Here is a 22932-nt window from a genome sequence, read left to right on the forward strand (position 1 = left end):
TTCTTTTTTGACAGATGAGAAGACAGAGGTCCAGAGAAGTGACTCTCCCAGGTTCATATAACTAATAAATGTTGAGGCAGTATTTGAACCCATCTTGCTAACATCAAGCCTATCTACTTTTATCTCTTCAGTCACCTTTCTTCTCTAAATCTAGAATCTAGCCTCTAGATGACCACTAAGGTCTGCCCTTACAACTCTAATATTCTATATTGTATGAAAAGCTAGCAGGAAGGAATGGGAAGAATAAGGTGTACTTGCTAACTGTGTTCTTGTTGTAACCTCTAAGCCTTAATTTCCTCTTCTATGAAATGGGAATAATCTCTCCCTAAAAAATGAGAATAAATGGTGGAAAATACCTTGTGCTACTTACCACCTAGGGATATGAGGATATTGTATAAGTCTTAAACTCTTTAGGATGGGGTCTGTGGGATAATAGAGACTGTTCTGGAAGTCATAAAGATCTGGGATTAAAGTTTGAACCCTGAAAGTGGCTGAGGCTCTAATGAGGTAATGGAGAAGGTGCTTTTCATACCAAAAACACCAGATTTTCAGATAGTGATTCAAATCTCAGTTCCATTAATTATTAGCTGTATGATCTCGGCCAAATTGCTTTTTTTTTTCAGACTTCAATAAGTCTGATTCACGGCTGTGTCAGATCCAGCTCTCACCTGCTTGCAAGAGTCAAAAATCAGGGATAGCTGCAAATAAGGGCTTAATTTAGTGTGTTGTGGACTAGACTGAAGAAAGTGATGGAGAAAATGTTATTAATGTAGATTTGACTTAATAGAGTATATGTACCCATGCCTCCTCCCTCTCCTCACTCCAGCCTGGTTGTTAAATATTTTCTAGCATATTTGTATATTGTTTAGGCTCAATTTGTATATTGTTTAGGCTCTCCTTTCTACTAGGCTGCTTCTCATCAGATCTCAAAAGGCCTTTATCCTTTTGAAAGAAGCCATCTCCATCAAGTGGGCCTAAAGACAAGGGAAACTTATGTCTTTCCCAAACAGCTTGCCATTCTACTTTGAGATAGTTCTCATTGTTAGTCATGAGCGATTTAGAAATCTGACCAGAATCTGACAGTCTGCCTATCACTCCTTATTTGCTGCCCCTTTCTAAGCTGAGTTTCTTTTCTCCCTGTTTCTATTTCCTCCTATACCTATTCTCTTCCCTCATTGCATTCTTTTCTTAGTCTTCAACTTTCTTAATATCCAGCAGGTTTTGATGCTGTTTACTGTCCCCTTATCGTTGACTTTTTCTCCTCCCTTAGCTATTATATTGCTTGTCCCTGATTCGTCTTCTGCAGAGCCAATTGAATGGCACAGTGGATGAAGCGCTGAGTCTGGAGTTCAATTTGATCTCATACACTTAAATAACTGAACAAATCACTTAACCTTCAACTGCCTCCATTTCCTCTGATGATTCTACCTCCTAACATTACAATCCAGAGTATTGGACCTGGATGCAGGGAGACCCAAGTTTAAATTGGGTTCAGACATTTATTAGCTGTGTGACCCTGGGCAAGGCACTAAACCTCTGCCTGACTCAGTTTCCTCAATTGTAATATGGGAATAATAACAATAATAATAATCCAAAACTCAAATGTGCTCTTTTCCTTCTTATCTGATCACTCTTTCCCTGTCTCCTCTGCTAGATCAACCTTATTCTCCTGCCCAATGTGTTTGTTCATTTTCCAAGGATCCTTAGGTCCTATTTTTTTTCCTCTCTCTTTAGTCTTTCTCTCCTGGGTTCAACTAACATCTCCATGCTGATGATTACCAAATCTGTAATCCAGACCTGGATTCTCAGTTTTATATACTCTAGCTGCATCTCCAGTGATTGTCCCCATCTGCATTTCAAGAAAGGAATTTATTTTCCCTTAAATCTGAACCTTCCTCAACCCTCTCTATTTCAGTGAAAGGAGTCACCATCCTTCTACTCACCTAGGTTCACAACCTCCTTGCCTTTTCCATATCACTACTCAATCATTTTTTGTTGATTTTGCCTCCTTGACATCTCCTATATCTGTTATCTTCTCATTTGAGATCTTTAAAAGATCGTCTCAGTTAGAACATTAAAATAAGCTAAATCTAAAATAGCAGCTTGGTAGGTAGAAAGTTGGTTCAGAGCTGGGTTCAAGACCTGCCTCTGAGTCATACTAGGCATGGGACCCTAGGGGAGTCAATTAACTTTGGAAGGCCCCCAACACCTCTCTAAAATTCTGAGAATCTTGGTAGAGATTATGAGTGATTGTCTTGGTAGAGAGGGTGAGTTCTAATACATCAGTGGAATCCTAGGTCTATGCCCAAGTCCTAAAATGCTATACAAACATGTGTTTTCATGAATGTGAAATTAGAAAAGATCATAAGATTTAAAGTTGCCAAGTCCAATCACCCCCCTCAAGGAAACTGAGGCTCAGAAAGAGCAAAGACTTTTCCCAAAGAGACACAAGTTACAGAGTGGCAGTAGCAGGGTTCAGACTCAAATCCAGATTTTTTGCCCAACAGTGTAACTCAGTATTAGGATGTCAGCCTTCAAGGCTACCAGAGAGCATCCCCCACAACATCCTCTCAGTGGTCCAATATATTTCCTTGAGGACCAGAAATCCTGAAAATAGGCAAGAAACAGGAGCATGATGGGGTCTGGAAGGCTTTCGAATACCATCACAGCATTTATTTCATACTGCTGTTTAAAATATAGATCATATATTCATATTTTATATATTTATATGTAAGGAGGAATAGAAGGAAAACAATCCACAACATGAGCTATACTTTTATAAATATTTCTGTATATTCTGCATTGCAAAGGAGGAGAAAATGTATCCCCATAAGTGGGTCCATTTGCACAATGGCCTGGACAATGCTGTTCTTGGTTCTGGATGGAGTCTTCTTTTGGGCAGAGGAAAGGTATTCTGGAACTGTCCTGTCTTCTCCCACCCCTTCCATGCACAGCTGAGCTCTCCAGCCTCTGTTGTTCTTAAAACCAGTGATGGAGGGGGAGTAAGGTTCTTGTTTGGATAATTTCAAAGTTCATCTTCTGCAAACACATCCATGAAAATAAAGGATGGGCCTCTCTCCAGAGAGTTAGAGGTCTGAATAACCCCCCCATTGCCATGTGCTTATTTTCCTCCATGACCAGATCCTGAATGTCCTTGCCTCACCCCCTTCCTCTCTCCTTCCCAAGGATGATGCAAGGGGAAGACACTCCAATTCCACAATTATTTAGAGTCTGTGTTTCCTCCTCTTCCTCCTCATCCCTCTCTTAGAACTCTTTGCTACAGTTCCTCCAGGCCAATGACATTGACATTCCACTCAATACCTTACCCCTAGGAGACAATCGGATAGCTGAAGTGGACACCTTGACCCCAGGGTTATTGAGAGTCTCTTTATTTTTTTCCCCACCCCTTCTTCCTACTATGTAGGCAAATGCTCCTTAGAAGGCTCTGAAGGCTGGTTACCCAGCTCAATCCACCCTTCCAATTGCAGATGTCTTCCTCAAGGCACAAAAGGAAAAATAAGAGATGAGAGTCACCATGGATGACAATTTAAAAAAAAATGGTCTGTTTGATTTTCCTTCCCATGAGGTCCTGATCTTCCTCCTTTGATTATTATACCTCCCTCACCCCACGTGTCAGCAATTTTGCTTTATTTCTTGCAAGTCTGGAATCTTGGCAGATGCATGAGGGGCAAGGGGGCGAGGAACTTGGGAAGGCCAGGGTTTGGCACCTTGTGACCTCTGCTACCCTGAGAACACAGAGGCCAAGGTTAAGGCCAAGACCAGGGCCTGGGTGGGCAGGTGGGCAGTGGCCAGCTTCATTTGCAGACATACCGCTCCACGATCCTCTCACATTTCTTGCAGGTTACGTAGCAGCACCAGTGGTATTTACAGTGACATCTTTCTACCACCTTGTCCATATAAGGGTTGTAGCCTCGGCCGCAGCACATGAGGTCACAGCTGTCACTGCCGTTGGACGTCTTGTTGCATTGTCTGAGGTAAGAAGGGTGGGAGAGAGAAACGGGGAAGCTCTGGTGAGATCTGGCTGATTCACAAACCTTTAGGAATCCCCAGTCTGAGAAGGAGGCACAATGCCTACCCTCCAGAAAGCCCAGTCTAAAACAAAGACCAGACCCCCTCTGTCTCTCCATGGCCTCCCATACTATAGTCCACCTCAAGTCCCTGCTAAAATCCCACTTCTCGAGGAAACCCTCCCTCACCCCTCTTCTTTCCAGTGCCTTCCCTCTGTGGAGTATTTCCTACAGTTCCTCTGTATTGTGTCTTTGTCCAGAGTTGTTTATATGTTGTGATCCTCATTAGATTGAAGCAACTCAAGGGCAGGGACTGTCTTTTACCTTTTAATCTCTAGCATTTAGTCTAGCACTTAATGTTTGTGGATGGACTCCCTCAAATTGCTTTCAAAAATAAATCTATATGTTGTATATATTGATATTTGTAAATGTTCTTCCTATAGAAGTTCTTTAAGGATGAAGATTTTCATTTTAATCTTTGAATCTCCAGAGTGTGGCACACATTAGGCACTTAATAAATGTTTATTTGTTAATGGATTAATTTAGGAAAGTGGTTTCTGACCTTAGAGAGTCCTGCTCAGGGAACATGATAAACAAAGCCCTTTTTCCCAGGGATCCTCTTGCCCGAGGGAAGAGACAGCCAAAGAGTTGTCCAAGGTCACCCAGAAAAGTTCTATAATTTACTGTCTGTGTGATCTCACATAAATCATTTTCTTTGGATCTGTCTTCCCATCCATCAAATGAGAGTATGGATTATTGGATTAGATCACCTCTATGTCCCCTTCCAGCTCTGACCTTCTGTACCTAAGATCTTGTTCACTCATGCTAACTCTATCTACTTAAGAGTGTGACTCTGGAAAGATGTGAGTCTGCATTACTCAATAAACATCAGTGATTCCCTATTCTAGGATATAATATAAACTTCTCTGTTTAGTATAGAAAATTCTTCATATCCTGACTCCAATCAGTTTTATTACACACGATTCTTCTCCACACATGGTGGGCCAATCAAACTGAGCTAAGACTGAGGTTGAGAGAGAAATGACATCGAGCCTATAGAATGAGAAATAAGGAAAAAGGGAGAAGAGAGCTCAGATGGAGACTAAGAAGAGCCCTGATGGCCCATAAATCCCTCTCCACTCCTCCATTCCTTTCCAAATAAGGAAAAGGTGGCCCAGAGAGAGAACTTGCCTTGATTCTTAGAGTCATTGACCCCAACCTACAATCAATCACCTGGTCACAGGTATCTGTAGAAGTCTGACTGGTGATTTCTTGAGTCTAATAATATGCTCTTATTCTGAAAAATGGTCTTTGCAGGGTCTGGAATTTCTTCTAGGGTTTAGAGGTGAGGGGCAGGGAACCAAGGGAGAAAGGCAGAACAGTGCTGGGTTCTCTTGATCTTGGAGGTGTTGGATATTCTGATCTTGGAGTAGTAAGATCAAGAGAAAGAGAGAGAAAGATGCCATCTCCCTCTAGTCCAGTAGACTAAACATTTGGGCAGCAGCAGGATCGAGTAGGGAAAGCAGGTTTTGGCATTTGGCCACAATTCTTCCCACACTTGCCAACATCCATGCCCCCAGGGAGAGAAATGACAGAAACTGGAGTGGGTTGCAGTGAGAGTTTGTAATAGTGCACTGAAAATCTAATAGGACACAATCCAGGGATCCAAGGTCTAGTGAGGACTCTGTCATTCATCATGATGTGTAACTATAGTTAAGTCATGGTACCTCACTGGGCTTCATCATTGTAAAATGGGAAGGAAAAATTTCTGTCTTGGTTGTCCCCCCCCCCCCTGCAATTGTTGAAAGTATCAATGGATGCCAGATCTGGAGGGACTTTGGGACATAGAAAGGATTCTAGAGCATGTAACACCAGAACACAGAATGTTAGAGTTGGATGGACCCTTGAGAACCAAAAATACTTGATTGGAAAGGAGATCCAGAACTTAGAATGTTAGGTCTGGAAGGGACTCAGAAACATAGAGCATGTGATATCAGAACACAGAATATTTGAACCTGAAGGGGCTTTAGAATAAAGTACATCTGGGCTGGAAGGAAGCTTCAGAGACTAGAATTTGAATGCTGAATTGTATCTTAAAATGTCAGAGTTAAAAAGGGTTCTAGAACATGTAGTCAGAACACAGAATGTTACAGAAGGAACTTTAGAATGAATCATGTCTGACCTGGAAGGAGTCTTAAGCATCTAGGATGTTGGGAACAGAAAGGACCTTATAGCAGAGAATGTCACAACTTAGAACCTCCAATGTTGGAAGGAGAGAGTACTCTTCTTAGTACATAGAAAGTTTGAGTTGGACAGGATCCCAAGACACAAAACAACTAGAAATAGAAGGCATCTTAGAAAAGACTTGGTTCAACCTTCTCAAGTCACATCACCACCAGACTTTCCTCTTCTCCTCACATCCTTCCAACCTTCCCCTTCCCATATTCCTGGCCAAGCATACCCCCCCCCCCCCACACACACACTGATAGGTAGGAGGGCCAAAGATGGTAAAGAGTGGGATCCAGAAAAGGCAGATGTGCTGACACCCAAGAAGCCCAGTTTATGATGGAACTGGAGAGTGTGGGGTGAAGGTTGACACCTTCTCTGTTCGTTGTTCTAAGGTCCCAAGGAGATCTGACACTCTAAGATTTCCAAGATTGGTTTTCAAATCAGCCATCCACCATCCCCCCTCACCTGTGCTTGTGTTTTATAGTTTCCACAGTGATTCCCCATGAATTATCTCATAAATAAATTGGTTCACACAGGCAAGAACAGCCTGCTGCTCCCATTACACAAACCTGGGGAGAAAATGGGGTCCACCAACAGCTTGTGAAGGTGTGGGAAAACCCATTTGTCCTGGAGGTTGGAGCTGCCTGAGGAGAGTAGGTAAGATGAGGCAGCCCTGGTCAGTGGCAAGATCCTAGAGCTTAGGGCTGAAGGGCCCTTGGGGCCACCTAGTCCCACCCCCCCCCATTTTGCAGATCCACCCCAAGATCCAGAAAGAGGAAATGTTTTGCCCCAAGGTCTCACAGGTAATAAAGAGGTATCAGAGGCAGGATTTGAACCTGTGCCTCCTCCCTTTCCTCTTGATTCAGCTCCAACCTTGAATGCCTGCACCCATCTCTGCCTCCTCTGCGCATCTCAGTTTCTCCCCTTTAAACAGAGGGATTTGGACCCAAAGGTCCTTTAAGTCACTTCCCACCTTGATATCGCCTCATTCGGTCCCTATTCCCAACACCTGACTCGGGAGGGGTGGCAACTGAGAGCTGGGGGAGAAACCTGATCTCCCGGCTTCATGGTCCCTCCAGCTCCAGCCTGGTAATGGGATCCAGCAACGCCTTGATTTCCCCAGGGGACCCTAACCCATTTCCCTTCTGGCTTCTCCTCCATCCAGACACACTCTCCTCCTCTTCTCATTTCCCTCTCTGCCTGCGCAGCGCCAGGGCTCGCCTGAAGCCAGCACTTCCTGGACTGACATTCTTTTGGTCTCCTGGCAGCTCGTCCCTCTCTCCTGGCTGATCTCTGCAATCTGGTGTCCATATGGGAATACTGGCCAGCCAGAGCCTTGCTGCCCTTTGGGGCAGATTGGAGCAGAGGCTACAGTTATAGAAGGTCAGAGAGTTCTGGGAACCTCTAATGGCAGAGCTGAGACGTCCGTAGAATACAGTAAGTCAGAGCTGGGAAAGACCTTAGAAGATAGAAAGTCAGACCTGGGAGGAACCTTAGAACAGAGAATGTCAGAGTTGGGAGGGATCTTGGAACTCAGAATGTCAAAATTGGGAGGAACCTTAGAACACAGAATATCAAAGTTGGGAAGAACCTTAGAACACAACAGAACGTCAGAACTTGGAGGGACCTGAGAACACAGAATGTCAGAGTTGGAAGGTTCTTTAGACACAGAATATCAGAGCTGCCCTTAGAATACAGAATGTCAGAGCCGGAAGGGATTTGAGAATATAAAATGTCGGAGTTGGGAGAACCTTAGAATACAGAATGTCAAAATTGGAAGGGACTCAAGTAGATCCAGTCCAATCTTCATTTACAGACAAGGAAACTGAGACTCAGAGTAGGGTAAGTGAATTACTCAAAGTCATGTCATGGCAGAACTTGGACCAAGGCCTCCTCCAAGTATAAGGTGTTACTCATGCATCCACATTTGGAGTTTCACAGACAGGGGCCTTTCCCCTAGCTGGAACCCTCTTTGACACCTCTGACAGGCTTCTCCTGGAAGACCTCCAGTGATAAGAGGTTGGTCCCTGCCAAGTCATTGAATTCTACTGCTGGACAACTCTGCAATATATTCTTAACTTCTGATTGCCCACTGTCATCCGCATCTCAGATAATACAAGATACCAATCAGGGAAACTGAATGGACTGCAGGTGGGACTGGGGGCTCAGTTGTTTGCCAGATGGTATCTCTGAGACATCATTCAAGCCTCTTCCCCTCTCAGGGCCTCAGTTTTCTTCTCTGTAAAATGAAAGTATTGAACTACATAGTTTTAGGTTTTATTGTTTCTCTCTAATGAGAATCAGTGGACTGTAGTGGACAGAAGACTGACTTTGGAACCAGCAAGACCTGCCTTAGCTTCTTGCCTCTGACATATTGGTTAGGGGACTCCAGAAAAACCATATCACTAACTTTTCAGTGCCCCAAGCAACTCCTTAACAATATGAATTGGAGATAAGGAGCTGAGATACATTGGTAACCCACTCCCCTTCCAGAGTTTAAATATGACCTCAGACACTTATTAGCTGTGACCCTGAGCAAGTCAATCTGCCTCAGTTTCCTCATCTGTAAAAAAAGCTGGAGAAGGAAATGGTAAACCATTCCAGGATCTTTTCCAAGAAAATTCCAAATGGATTCACAGAGAATTGGACATAACTGGACAATAACAACTAATGAAATCACAGACCCTGTCCCTATCCCTAATATTTTTCTCAATTCTGACATACTGGGATTCTACAAAATGTGACTTCTTCAGATAGAAACTGAAAAGAGGGGAGATGTTCCAGAACTGGAGGACAGTATTTATATATGGTTCCCTGTGAGTAGCATTCAGTTTCTCCCATAGGAGACCATTTTAAGAGAAAAAGCATTCAGTGATAAAACAAAGCAAAACAAAAAATGCATCTTGGGCTTGGAGTCTGAATCCCCTGGGTTCTGACTCTATCCCTGACTGGTTCTGTGACCTTGGTTAAGTGTGTTTGTTTGGCCTTAGTTCCCTCATCTCTCAAGTGAGGGTGCTGGACCAGATGTTCTCCAAGGTCCCTCCAGCTCTCAACGCCTGTATTCAGTGAGCCTGAAGGAAGTCATTTGGGGCCTTAACTAAAAGCTACCAATCATTCTTTAGCCTGTTGGGGAGTGAACATATGAACTCAGTCCCTGGATGTTGGTACAAGCTATAAATATGTACAAGTTCAAGAAAAGTTTAGATAAATTAATGGATGACAAATTTCTGACAGCTCATTAAGGGAAACTAGGAAAGTCTGGAAGTACTTCCTAGTCTCCTCCTACCTGCCTTTTGGCATCCCCAGGGGTTGTGGCATCCCTAAGTCCTGAGAGATCCTGCTAATGGGGAATCATATTGGGGAGTTGGTGATTTTGGAGCAAAAGAGAGGACTGGAAAACTTTAAGTTGTTAAGTTATTTCTTGGTCATTCTTAGACTTAACATCTTAGTGCAAAATGTAAAATTCAACACTTAGGTTCAAAAAATCAATTGACTAAAGTACAGGATGGGGGGAAGGGACTAGGCAGAAATCTCTGTGAAAAACTGTCCAGCTAAATGTGAAGAGGCTAGCTACTAAAAGTTGGCCACAGGGGAATGAATTTTTTAGCCACCTAATGCCAAAGTACAACATAGGTAGCGAGATGGGTTCAATGAACAGAGCATTGACTTCAGGGAGTCAGGAAGACCTGAGTTCAAATTCTGTCTCTAGCTATATGACCCTAGGTAAGTCATTTAAGCTGCCTGCCTCAATTTCCTTAACTGTAAAAGGAAGATAATAGTAGTGCCTATATTCCTGTACTATTGCTCTGAGGATAAAGAAAGTAAGATTATATTTGTAAAGTGCTTTGAAAACCTTAAAGTGATCTATAAATACTTATAATAATTATTGTGATCTCTGTAAAAAGTCCCCAGTGGATCAAATTATGAATTCCTGAAGCAGTGAAATAATATTATTCACTTCTTCCAGGATTATAGAATTGGAGGACACAGGTGAAAGGCAGCTTTAGAGATCATTGAGTGTAGTCTTTCCATTATAAAGATAGGAAAAATGATACACACTACCCTCAGAGGACAAAAGATTTGCTCAAGCCCACCAGTGGGTTTAACAGCAGAATCTCAAAATGTCAGAAGTAGAAGGCAGTAGGAGGGCAGCATAGTATATAATAGAAAAAATCCTGGGTTTGTAGTCAGAGCATTTTTGTGGAGTTAACTCTCTATGTGAACTTGGACAAGTCACTTAACCTCCACCTATAAAACAAAGGGGGACTATATGATCCATATCCATCTAGGTCTCAATCTCTGATTCTTTGACCTTCATTTGACATAAGGAGAAACTGAAGTCTGCTTCTTCCCTACTGGGTAACCCTTTCCTATGCCTCAAGTTTTCCATCTGTAAAATGGGAGTGATCAGACCAGATGGTCTCTATATATGCTCTTCTAACTTAGATATTATATTGCTAAGGTCTCCTGCAGCTCTGACTTTGTATGTGTTTTTTAAAAAAAAACACTTGCCACACTTCATAATTACCTAGCTGTGTGACCTTGGGCAAGTCACTTAACCTTTGCCTTGTGGGGCAAAAACAAACAATAAAAACAAAATAAAAAAATCACTTGCCACGGCCTGTTCTGTCCAACCCCCGACCCCAAACAAGAGAGATCAGATTATCCTGAAAGCAGCCTTTCAAGAAGCCTACAAGGGGAAATAATGGTGGTGGTAAGAAGGATACTATAGGGGCAGCTAGGTGGTGCAGTGGATAAAGCACCAACCCTGGAGTCAGGAGTACCTGGGTTCAAATCCAGCCTCAGACACTTAATAATTACCTAGCCGTGTGGCCTTGGGCAAGCCACTTAACCTCATTGCCTTGCAAAAACCTAAAAAAACCCCAAAAGGGTACTATAACTTTCTTCCTCCTCGGCTGAAGTCAGTGAGTGTGCTGGGACTCCTCCCCTAGAATCTACAGAAGGGCAGAGGTGGGAGGGGCCATAAAGACCATCTTATCAGACCCTCATTTTATGGAGATCCAGGAAGAACAGACCAGGTGTACAAACTTCCAGCCTATATGAATAATTCATTCTTCTGGGGTCTTTCACTACTTTTACAAAGCACTGACCTCTTTATACTGTGAATAGATAGTACAGGAATTATTTTCCTCATTTCGTAAAAGAAGAAATGGAGACTCAGGTGGGGGAAGTAATTTACCAAGTTCATCCCACTAGGGAGTCACAGGTAGAATCTGAACCCAAGAATCTTGCTTCCAAGACTGGAACTCTTGCTACCATATTGCCTCTTTGGAGACAGCAAAGGGAGCTCTGTGGGGTCTGACTGTACCAGTCACAGCATAGAACGCCCCCCCCCCCCTTGGGAACAGTTCCCTAAAGAGGGAGAAAAACCAAGCCAAGAACACTGATAGGATAAGCCAAGGGACGTGAGAAAATGCAGTGAGTAGGATCCAAACCACAGGGGTATACTGGGCCAGCTCTCTGGGAAGCAGATGCTTTATTAGCAGAGACTCCCAAGGATTTAACTGCATTCTGGCAATGGGGGTGATGGTGAGAAAAGGGGGTCCAACATGGCCCAAATATGATGAGAAGCTGACCCCTTCACAGTCCCTATTATTACACACCTCGACTCTGGAGTACCTTGGACCTGGCGGAAACCACATGGTATAAGAAGTAATGGGAGATACTAGAAAAATCCCTGGATTAGAGAGTAGGGAAATGAGAAGCATGGACTTTGCCACTGATGACTGTGTGATTCCGAGGCGGTACCTTCCATTCCAGGCTTCCATTTCCTCAGCTATTAATGAGGGTGCACTGGTATCCCCCAATTCTGTCTTCTGAGAGCCGTTTGAGCTCTGCCAATCTGATTTCTAAGGTTTCTACTAGCATTAACAGTTCACATTTTAAAGAAAATGAGGAGCTTTGGCATTTTGGAGTCAGAAAAGACAGACACAAATTCTGCCTCTGACACTTACAAGCTTCCTTAGGTAAGTCATATAACTTCTTTTTCATCATTTCCACATCAGTAACAATTTTTTTATGTTATGAGAATCAAAACAAGCAGTCTGAGATAGAGAAAAGACAACTGAATTTGCAGTCAGGAGATCTGTGTTCCAAGTTCATTTCTGGTCTTGAAGAGTTTAACCCAATCTCCTGATCCATAAATGAAAGGGTTAGACCAAGTGATAATTAAAGGCCCCTTCTAGCTCTAACATTTTCTGATTTGAAATATTTTCAAATTTTGATATTTTATGTTCTAGCTTTTGTAATTGATGTTCTCAGGACCTTCTTAGCTCTAAGATGCCATGTTCTAAATGTTCTTCCAATTTGTTCTTTATCTCAGTTTCTGTTAGTTCTGATTTTTCTGTCTCATAAAGTCCTATCTGGTTCTTCCATTTTTCTTTCTATGTTCTGAAGTTTCTTTGAGTGTGACCTCCTATCTTCTACATTCCAAGATCCTTTTAAGCCTCTGGTGGTCCATAAATACCAGATTTATCCAGGGCCCTATCTATTTAATCATCTGCTCAGGTTTCTAACTTCTAAAAGTTAACAATAGTGAAGATAATCCAAATATAGCAGAAACCAACGATTCTTTTTGATTTGAGAAATTACTAGGTAATTTTGACCTATATTACCTTTTATGATTGGGAACTAGGTGGCACAGTGGGTACAGTGCATTAAGATGTAGGAAAGTCGGAATTTAAATTCTGCCTCAAGCATACTTACTAGTTGTATGTAATAAAAATAATAATAACATATTCATATAACAGCTTATAATTTGCAAAGCCCTTTACATGTATTATTTATTTTGATCCTCAGAATAACATTCTGAGTTAAATTTATTGTAAATATTATTATTACTGTTATTATTTTTATTTATAAATAAGGAAAATGAGGGTCAGAGAGGGTAAAATACCTGCCTATGGTCCTATAGCTAGAAGGTTTCCAAGGAGGAATTTAAACTCAAGTCTCTCCAATTTTATTTTTATCCCCCTCCTCTTTTCTTTTCCTTCCTTCCTTCCTATTATGTCCCCCTGATTTTGAGATCTCTTTCTACCTCTCATATTCCAAGATTCAACAAGAGATCCTTGCAGCTCTTACGTTCTGGGATGACCCTGGGCAACCCTGATATGTGTGGATGGGTGGCCAGCACCCTCACCTCCACAGTCAGAGCTGTTCACATGTACCTCCCAAGGACAAATGGAGCTGCTTTATCTCTCAGAATATTTTATGTATTTAGACTGTCCTCTCCACAGAAGTGCCCATCTAGCCTTCAAACACCTCCAAATTTCCTTCAAACATTCCTGTCTTCATCTACTTGTTCCCTTCCAATCCTGTTTCCAGTACTTCCCACAGTGATTGGTATATAGTAATGTTTAATTATCTGACAGATATATTCAGAGTTTCATGGATGAATGAATTTCATGTGCATAGTGCAAATATAATTTTTGCTATTTTATAAATGAGAAAACAGATACAAAGAGAAGAGGGGACTGGCCCAGGGTCACAAAGGCAGAAAGTACCCAAGCCAGGATCTGACTCCAGGTCATACAGTCTCATATGGAAGAATCTTCAAAGGCCATTGGCTCCAACCTGTCTCTGAATGAGTGCCCCCTTCCCCCAATTCCCCTCTACAAGTAGTCATTTGGATTGTAGTGGAGGCCTTCCATCAAAGCACAGTTCCCTCCTTCTCTAGGTCTCCTAGGGGAGGCCTCCTCATTCTACTCTGTTCTTTCCATTATCCTAGGTTGAAGACCCTACTGAATTTAGAGCATGGTACTGCACCGAGTTAAGACAGGTCCCTTGTCTTCAAGGAGTTTGCAGGCTATTAGTGGGTCAAAGCTCCCCAAGACAGAGAACTGCACTCTACAGTTCTCCCAATTCCAGCCCCCACCTTACCTGTCCTGCGTCCCGTGTGAGCCCACCTTCTCATTCTTCATGCAGAAGTCAGGGGAGCTCTGCAGGTAGATCAGCTCTGTGTCCTGGACGGGCCGAATATCCAGGTCCTTGGGCACCAGGTGTTTCCGGTTGCCCATGGGTCGATGCACCACCTTGGTGGCTGACAGGTATTTGGTCTTGAGGTCTTGGGCCACATCGCGAAGCTCCTGCAGCCCCTTCCAGCAAGTCTTGATGGAGCAAGAGCCTGAGACGCCATGACATTTACACTTCATCTCTAGGGATGCTCTCAGGGCCTGCGGGAGGGAGGAAGGAAGAGACCATGCTTCAGATGGGGAGATGGCAGCAGAGTATCTCCTTACAGAGTCAGTCTGCCTCTCCTCAATCAAGTGAGGTCATATTGGTAAAGCACTTAGCACAGTGTAGGTGTTTAATAAAGACTTGCTTCCTCCCTTCCCTTGATTCTTCCATACTCATCAAAGAAGAGCATTAATTACCATATTAATTATATTAATATAATATATTAATATGTAGCATATATTAATATAATACATTATATAATTATTACATGTAATTTCAATCCTGGCTTATGTCTCTTTTAATCTCCTTCCATTACCCCAATAATATCAATAACTTCTATTTCCCCAATGCCCAAGGTTTACAGGAAGGCCTGGGTTCAAGTTCTGCCTCTGCCACAAATTTACTGAATGACCCTGGGCAAATCATTTAGGCCCTCTGTGTATCTCTCTAAGACTATTATTGGCAGAGCAGGTACCAACCTGCATTAGTGGAGAGATTCCCTCACCCGGGAATTCTATTAATGAAATCCCAAGACCAGACTCCATCCCTAGCCTTTAACTTTTCTAACACTCTTCACAGTAAACCTATCAAGGGGATGAGGAAAGGATTATCATGTTCCCTTTAATGGATGGGGAAACTGAGACCAGAAGAAGGGAGAGGTCTACCCAAGGCTACACAATTGCCAGCAGAAAGCTCTTTGCTATACATCACCCTGATGCTCCCTGGCAGGAAAACAGCCCAGCTCCGACTAGCCTTTATGTCCCAGCCCATAAAGGTGAATTTATCTCAGCCGCTTCTAGCCTTACAGAGCTACTCCAGGAGAGGAGGGAGAGAGAGAATGATTCATAGACTCACAGGCCCTGAGGGACTGTCTAGTCCAATGCCCTCAAATTACTGAGGAAATTGAGGCCAGGAGAAGGGAAATGTTTTTTCCCCAGATCACAGAATTTATTAGTGGAAGAACTAGTTCTAAAAATAAAGTTTTCTGATTTCTGGTGTTCTTTCTATGACATGATATTGTACATGAAAGCATGTAGAACAAGGTTCTCTATAAAAGACTGTAAGTTTTTGAGTAATAATTTTGCAAAAAATATAAATTTAAATAATAAATTTGGATTATAAATGTAACAAAATAAAGAAAAATTATAAACTTTGGTCATAAATTTTATTAAAATTATAAATGTTGATTATCAGTTTTAAAAATTATAATTGTGAGGTGGTGAGAAAGTCATCAGATTAGGTGTCCTATAGACCCTACTCTAGCTCTGCCACCCAACTCTCTGAGTCTAATCCAACTCTAGAATTGACTAGCCTCAGCTTGTTCTTCTGTATTAGTAATTATGGCTAGCATTTAAATAGAGCTTTAAGGTGTACAAAAGTTTTTGCACATTTTATTTCATTTGACCCTCATAACAACTGGGGGAGGTAGGTGCTATTATTATTCCCATTTTGGAGATGTGGAAACTGAGACACAGAGGAAATCAGGTGACTTGTCCAGAATGTCTTATGAAGTCAATGTCTGAAATCTGGTGAAATGCCAGGTCTCACATTATAACCACTGTACTACCTAGCTAACTATAAAATAAGAGAGTTAAACTGATGGTCTCAAGGTCCCTCCCAACTCTGACATTCTGTCTTTTAAAGATCCTTCCAATTCTGTCAATCCTTGTTCCAACATCCCTTTTAGTTCTGACACTATGTTCAAAGGGCCTCCCAGCTCTGACGGTCTTTGTTCTAAGGCCCCTTCCAGCTGTGACATTTTGTTTTCCAAGTTCCTCCAGTTCTGATTAAGGTCCTACCCTAGTACATTCTATGTTCTAAAGTCCCATCCCAACTTTAACATTCTTCATTCTAAGGGCCCCTTCAGCTCTGATGACATTCTATGTTCTAAGGTCCCTTTCAGCTCTGATAGTCTACATTTTAAGGACCCTCCCAGATCTGACATTCTATGTTCTAAAGTCTGTTCCAGCTCTGATATTTTATACTCTAAGGCCCTACTCAGCTCTGATAACATTTTTATGTTCTAAGATCTTTCTAACTTAGACATTTTCACATTCTGTGGATTTTACAATGAAAACAAAGGAAAATTCTTTTCTTAAGTCAATGTGATTCCGCCACTTTCATTAAATATAGCTACCAACCTCAGAGGAGTCAAAGTCCACCTATTCTGACACCTACTTTAAATCAAGATATGATGGCATCTAGGATAATCTTCTTACCTAATGGTGATAAACTCAAATTGAAATGGGGGGGAGTACCCACACTAAACTGCATATAAATATACCTAAGAGCAGCATGTTGACTTAGAAAACTACACTGTGGTTCATTATCTATGTTCCATTGTACTTTATTTTTAAAAATATTTCTCAATTGCATTTTATTCTGTTTCAGCACTCCAGAGTATTGTGGGGAATGGGAGGTGGTGGTGGGGCAGCAAATTTTTGGGTCTTGTCATCTCAGGTTCATGTTAGACAGCTCTGCTCTACCCCAGTTTTGAATGGGAGTTCAGAGCTAGTCTAATCGGGGGACCAAGATTTATAGCTAGAAACTCAGAACCTCTAATTCAACTTCCTCATTTCCAGGTAAGGAACCTGAGTCCAGTGTAGTAGAGTAATTTCACACAGGGCCACACAACAGAACCAGGATTCAAATCTAGGTCTTCTAATTTCAAATTCAATGAGTTTTCTATTATGAGGCCTCATTTCTATGACCCTGTAAGATTTATAGAACATTTTTTCCCTACAGGAGCCCAGTCAAGAAGGCAGGGCAAACATTATTAATCCAATTTTACAGGTGAGGTAATTGGCCAAAGGAGTTAAACTTACTCTCACTCATTCCACAAAGCATTTATTAAGTGCTAAATTTAAAAAAAAAGCTTTGGGAGGGTGTGTGTGTGCACACAATTCATAATGAATCTTTCCCTGCCCTCAAGGAGTTTACATTCCATTGGAGCCACTCAGATTGTCTATCAATGGCATTCCCCCCTGCAAGGACAATTTCCCAAATCAGAACATTTGGAGGCTCAAGCACCCTTCCTTTAGCTGGCTGAGTCTGTCCCTAGGACCATTAGGTCCTAAAGAATCAGGGACTCTGGGGTGGTTTATGGGGAAGAGGAGAGATTGGGCTCAGATCTTTGCTGTTTTGTCTTTCTCCAGTTTCCTTGTTTCTGGCCACCCACACTTATTTGGTCTCCAGGAGACTAATAAATTCTTAACATAAAATAATAAACTATAAACATTTCAATCAAGTTCAAGGATGACAAATAGTGAACCAACCTCATTTTATAGAGGAAGACATTTAGACCACAGAGGGAAAAAGACTTAGCCAAGGTGACATCCTAGATGACACAGATTATTAATAAATATCAAGTGCTGAGATTTCAGCTCAGATGCTCTGATACCACATCCAACTCCTTCTACATATTCACCTTCTTCTAAGGTGAAACTATATTTGGGGGGCGGCTAGGTGGCGCAGTGGATAGAGCACCAGCCCTGGAGTTAGGAGTACCTGAGTTCAAATCTGACCTTAGACAGTTAATAATTACCTAGCTGTGTGGCCTTGGGCAAGCCACTTAACCCCATTGCCTAGCAAAAACCTAAAAAAAAAAAAAAAAAGAAACTATATTTGGCTCAGTGGCTCCCCTGGTTTGAATTTTCATGAAGTTGTGTCTTTATAACCTGGCTCCTTCCTTCCTTCCCATTCTTACTTTTTTACCCCTTTCTACCCATTCTAGAATTAGCTACATTGAATGTCTTGTTCTTCCTTGTCCAAGTCACCCCATCTCCTGACTCTGTGAGTTTGCCTAGCAGCACCCCAAGCTTAGAATGTGCTCCCTCTTCCCCTCCTGCCTCTGGGTTTCCTGAGTCCCGCGGAGGCTCATCTCACCACCTTCTGTATGTGGGTCCCCTCTCATGGCTAATGCATTTCCCTCTGGCTTGTCCTCATCTACTCTGAATATATTCAGCATGTACCAAACTATTTGTATGTCATCTGTGACTTCCTCAAGGGAAGCACCCAGGTTTTTAGCCTTCTGTTTTATCCTGGTTTACCACTGTGCCAAGAACATATTATATGATTATGAGATGCTTATTGATTGGCTGACTGCCACTCTCATCAGTGGATAATGAGACTACACATGGAAGGCCAGTGATATCTGGGGCTCAATGGAGCATGAGGAAAAGCAGTCCCAGGGAGTAATTTGGAAATGATGTGGAAGTGTCCCTCAGTGGTCACCAGGCATTAACCACCTGGATCTGAGTCTTGTCTCTGCCACAAATGATTCACTATCTCTCACTGTGCCTCAGTTTCTTTCTCTCCACAATAAGTGTGTGGAGAGTGTTGAAATTCTTCTGCTTCATCCCAAAAGGTAGAATTAGCCCAATGGTTGAGGCAACAAGGTGGTAGAGTACTGGGCTTGGAATCTGACAGACCTGAGTTCAAATACAACCTAAGACACTTTCCAGATATGTGGCTCTGGGCAAATCACCTAAGTTCTGTTTGCCTCAGTTTCTTCATCTGTGAAATGGGGATGCCTCTTAGAGTTATTGCAAGAATCAAATGAGATATTTGCCACATGCCTAGAATAGTCCTAGATGCACAGCAGGTTTTATATAAATACTATGACATTGATGTTATAGAGTAGGAGATATAGACTTGGTTTAAGAAAGAACATAATGGATTCCTTCCTCTTAAATTTGGGAATAGAAGGGACTTGAAAAGTCATCTCATCTAATCATATCATATCATTTTACAATTGAGAAAACTGAGACCCTGAGATGTCATTTGTAAAAAGGCCAAAGCTGGGTTTCAATCCCTGTTCTTGAATTCCAGATCCAAGCTTCCTTATAAGAGATTCCCCCTCACCAGAAGTCTTCATTAGAATCATGATTCTGGTTTGCTTCAGAGGTAGCTCTGAGTCAGATGGTCTTAGCTCAGATATTCACTAGATAACCTTGACCGAATTGTCCATCCTTCCAGACCTCACTCAATTCCATCTCCTGTAAAATGGGAGTATGATCTCCATCATCCTCACAGATGGATGCCCCAACTTTAAGGCTGGAATATCATTACTTAACATCCCTGCCCTGCTTCCCTCCCTGGACTACTGTGAAGAGCCAATGAGCTAATTAAGCAAAATGCTTTTGAAAATCAGAATCATGCTATGAATGGAAGGTGCTGTTGGAATTTAAACATTCCAGAGGCTAATAAATCCATTTGTAATTATAGCAGAAGCCCAGAAGATTTCCCAGTCATCAGCTTTAGCTATAGAAGATTCAATAAGGACCATCTAGTCCTAGGGCTCTTAACCTAAGGTCCAAGGGCCCCCAAGGGCCTGCAGATAGATTTCAGGGGTTCCATGAACTTGGATGGAAAAATGTTAATCTTTATTTTTTTCTTACCTCTAATAAAACTCTAGCATTTTAAAAATATTTAATAACTTAATTCTGAGAAGGTATCTGTGATTAGTCAACCAAAGGAGTCCATAATGCACAAAAAATGATTCAAGACCCCCTGGTCTAGTACATCCTCTCCATCTTATGGAAGAAGAAGCCAGAGAAAGGAAATGACTTTTCTGAGGTCATCAAGCTAGTTAATGGCACAGCCAGGCCTAGAACTCATCAGGTCTCCCAAGATCCAGAGCAGTGATCTCCCAATTCCACTAGGTACAATTTCTATTGTCCAGTGAGTATTTCTTCTTCTATGGATTTTTGAGGTCACCACTGCTTAAATCACAAGTACTCTGGACCATATCCTCAGTTTAAAAAGTCCCCAGAATGGCAGACAAAAAGACCGGCTACCTAAGTTCACTGCAGGTAATATCAATATGGTAAAGGGACTGATCTATGCCCTAGTGAACAGGGTGAAACCCAACTTCATTTGGGACACTCAGGGAATCATAAAATATTAGAAATGGAAGGGAGCTTACAACAGAACCCAGAATGTCAAAGATGGAAAGGAGTTTAGAACATAGAATGTCAGCCAGAAATTACTTTAGAACATAGAATTTTAGAGTTGAAAGGGGTCTTGGAACATAGAATATTAAAGCCTGAAGGGATCTTAGAACCCAGAATGTCAGAGCTTGGAGGGACCTTAGAATATAGAATGTCAGAACTGGGAGGGTCCTTAGAACTTAGAAAGTCAGCACTGGGAAGGACTTTATAATACAGAATATCAGTAATGGAAAGGACCTTAGAATAAAGAATGTCAGAATTGCGAGGGTTCCTAAAATAATGTCAGAACAAGGAGGGCCCTTAGAATATAGGATGTCAGCACTGGGAGGGGCCTTAGAACAGAGAACATCTGAGGGCTGAAAAGAAGAATATAAAATATCAGAGTTGAAAAGGAACTTATAGAGTGTCAGAAAAGAAAGGCACTTGAGAACACAGAATATCAGGGCTGGGAGAAACTGAGAACGTATGTTAAATGTGAAAGGGGCTTTAGAACAAAGAATTATTTTTCTTTCAGTCATGTCCATCTCTTCATGACCTCATCTGGATTTTCTTTATTTATTTATTTAATTTTTTTGGTAAAGATGCTGGAATGGATTCAGCTCATTTTACAGATAAGGAAACAGAAGCAAGGGGTGACTAGGTGGTACAGTGGATAGAGCACCAGCCCTGGAGTCAGGAGTGCCCGAGTTCAAATTCAGCCTCAGACACTTAATAATTACCTAGCTGTGTGGCCTTGGGCAAGCCACTTAACCCCATTTGCTTTGAAAAAATCTGAAAAAAAAAAGAAAAGGAAACAGAAGCAAACAGAGGATAAGTGACTTGCCCAGGATCATATAGCTAGCAAGGATCTGAGTTCATCTTTAAGCTCCAGTTTTCCTGATTCCAGGCCTGATCCTCTGTCCTCTGTCCCACCTAGCTAGACACACAAAGAACACAGAATATTAATCTTTAAGGACCCCTAAGAACAAAGTATGTCAGGATTGGAAGGTCTTAAGATCATGAAATTAAGCATTTAGAGCTGGAAAGGGCTTCAGAGGTCAGAGTCTTGTCCCTGGGTCCTCTAGTAAGTGTTTTACCAGAGGTCAGAGGTAGTAAGTGGCAAAGCTGAGATTTGAACCACATTTTCTGACCTCAGATCCAAAACATAGATTGTTAGAGGTGGAAGGGATCATAACTAATATAGCTGGGGTTCTATCAGGGGGACCATGGAGTTATAGCAAGTTACCCAACACTGTCTATTCTTAGTTGATAGGTTCTGATGGTGTGAAGTTTCCTGGCATTCAAAAGGGATCTTTACACTCAGAAAGGTTGAAAAGCACTGACGTAAAACCAAGAATATTAGAGACAGTTCAATCCCAGCTCCCTCATGTTACAGCTGACCCCCAGAGAGGCTGCACTGACCTTGCTCCTAACCAACAGGGTCGGAGCAGAGACAGGCTTTAACCTGAGTCTCCTATCTCCTAGCACTGGACCCTGGCTGCTACCTCCTCCCTCCCTGGCCTCCCTGGCCCTGGCCCTGCCCCACAGGCTGACTGCTGGCCCATTGTCTGGAACCAGTCCCTAGCAGCAGATGAGCAGCAGGACCCAAGCACAACACCCGCCCTGGGGGGAGAGGGAGGGAGGGGGGAGGTGATGGGCAGGGGGGAGGGGCTGTTACCTGTCTCCCTACTTCGCTGTTGTGAAGGTGCATCAGCTTATTGGCCTGGGATCCTGTTTTTTTCACCTTCATGGGAGCGTCTGAAAATTTGGCCCCCATGAGGAGCCCGTAGTTGAGGTTGTCAGCACATCCTCCCCATCGGTACCCGGGCCCAGGTGTCTCACCTGGGACGGGGCCACAGGAACAGCCAGGAAGGTCCCCAGTGGTGCAGGCCCTGGCGATGGTATGGCTGATGGCAGCAGCGGAGAGGGCGTACACGAAGGCGGACTCCCTCGTCCCTGTAAGAGAGAAGAGGGATGAGTGAGGTTCAGTGCAGGGGGCTCATGGGAAAGGTCCAGATAATGCCTCCCACCCACCCAGGGCCTGACTTCGGCATTGGGGAGGAAGAGGCATGAAAAACTCAGCAAAGCTAAGGCAGCATGGTCTTAAGAGTAGTCCTGGCTTCAAATTCTGCTTCTTGCAGCCATGTGTGACCCTGGCCAACGCTGAAAGACCTGGAGATGTTCAGCCTGGAGAAGAGCAGTCTAGGGGATACAGGATGCCTGTACTCAAGTATTCTAGGGGTTGTTATACAGAAGTGAGATGGGGGAAAAATGACAAGACTATGGGAAGCCAGGGAAGGTTCACTTAATTCAATACTTTTCAACTCCCTTTATGAGTTTTCTTCTCTCATTAGAATGTAAGCCCCAAGGTCAGGGACTCTCTTTCTTTCTGTTCATATTTGTTTTCCTAAGTCTTAGTACATTAAATGCTGTTTCACTTGACTTGACTCTAGTATTTTTGTTATCCCATGAAATTTCTGAATAGTTGCTGTCCAGCATTGGTGGAGAGAGGTCAGAATTTCTTCAATGGAAACTACCTACAACAATGC

At 42.5% G+C, this 22932-nt stretch overlaps 1 protein-coding gene across 3 annotated transcripts in view; it reads right to left on the reverse strand.

Moving 5' to 3' along the window:
* Window positions 1-226: 226 nt before the first annotated feature.
* The window catches only part of WNT11 (Wnt family member 11), a 67753-nt gene continuing 45047 nt past the window's right edge, over window positions 227-22932 (reverse strand). For all 3 annotated transcript variants that reach the window (XM_074216915.1, XM_074216916.1, XM_074216914.1), the window contains exons 4-6: window positions 22062-22339; window positions 14157-14449; window positions 227-3990 (exon numbers count right to left, since the gene is read on the reverse strand). In XM_074216915.1, coding sequence (XP_074073016.1) covers window positions 3816-3990; window positions 14157-14449; window positions 22062-22339 — 746 coding nt within the window. In that variant the 3' untranslated portion in view covers window positions 227-3815. The remainder of the gene's footprint in view (window positions 3991-14156; window positions 14450-22061; window positions 22340-22932) is intronic.

The sequence above is a fragment of the Macrotis lagotis genome, chromosome 1 (genome assembly GCF_037893015.1).
Source record: "Macrotis lagotis isolate mMagLag1 chromosome 1, bilby.v1.9.chrom.fasta, whole genome shotgun sequence".
In the NCBI taxonomy this organism is placed as follows: Eukaryota; Metazoa; Chordata; class Mammalia; order Peramelemorphia; family Peramelidae; genus Macrotis; species Macrotis lagotis.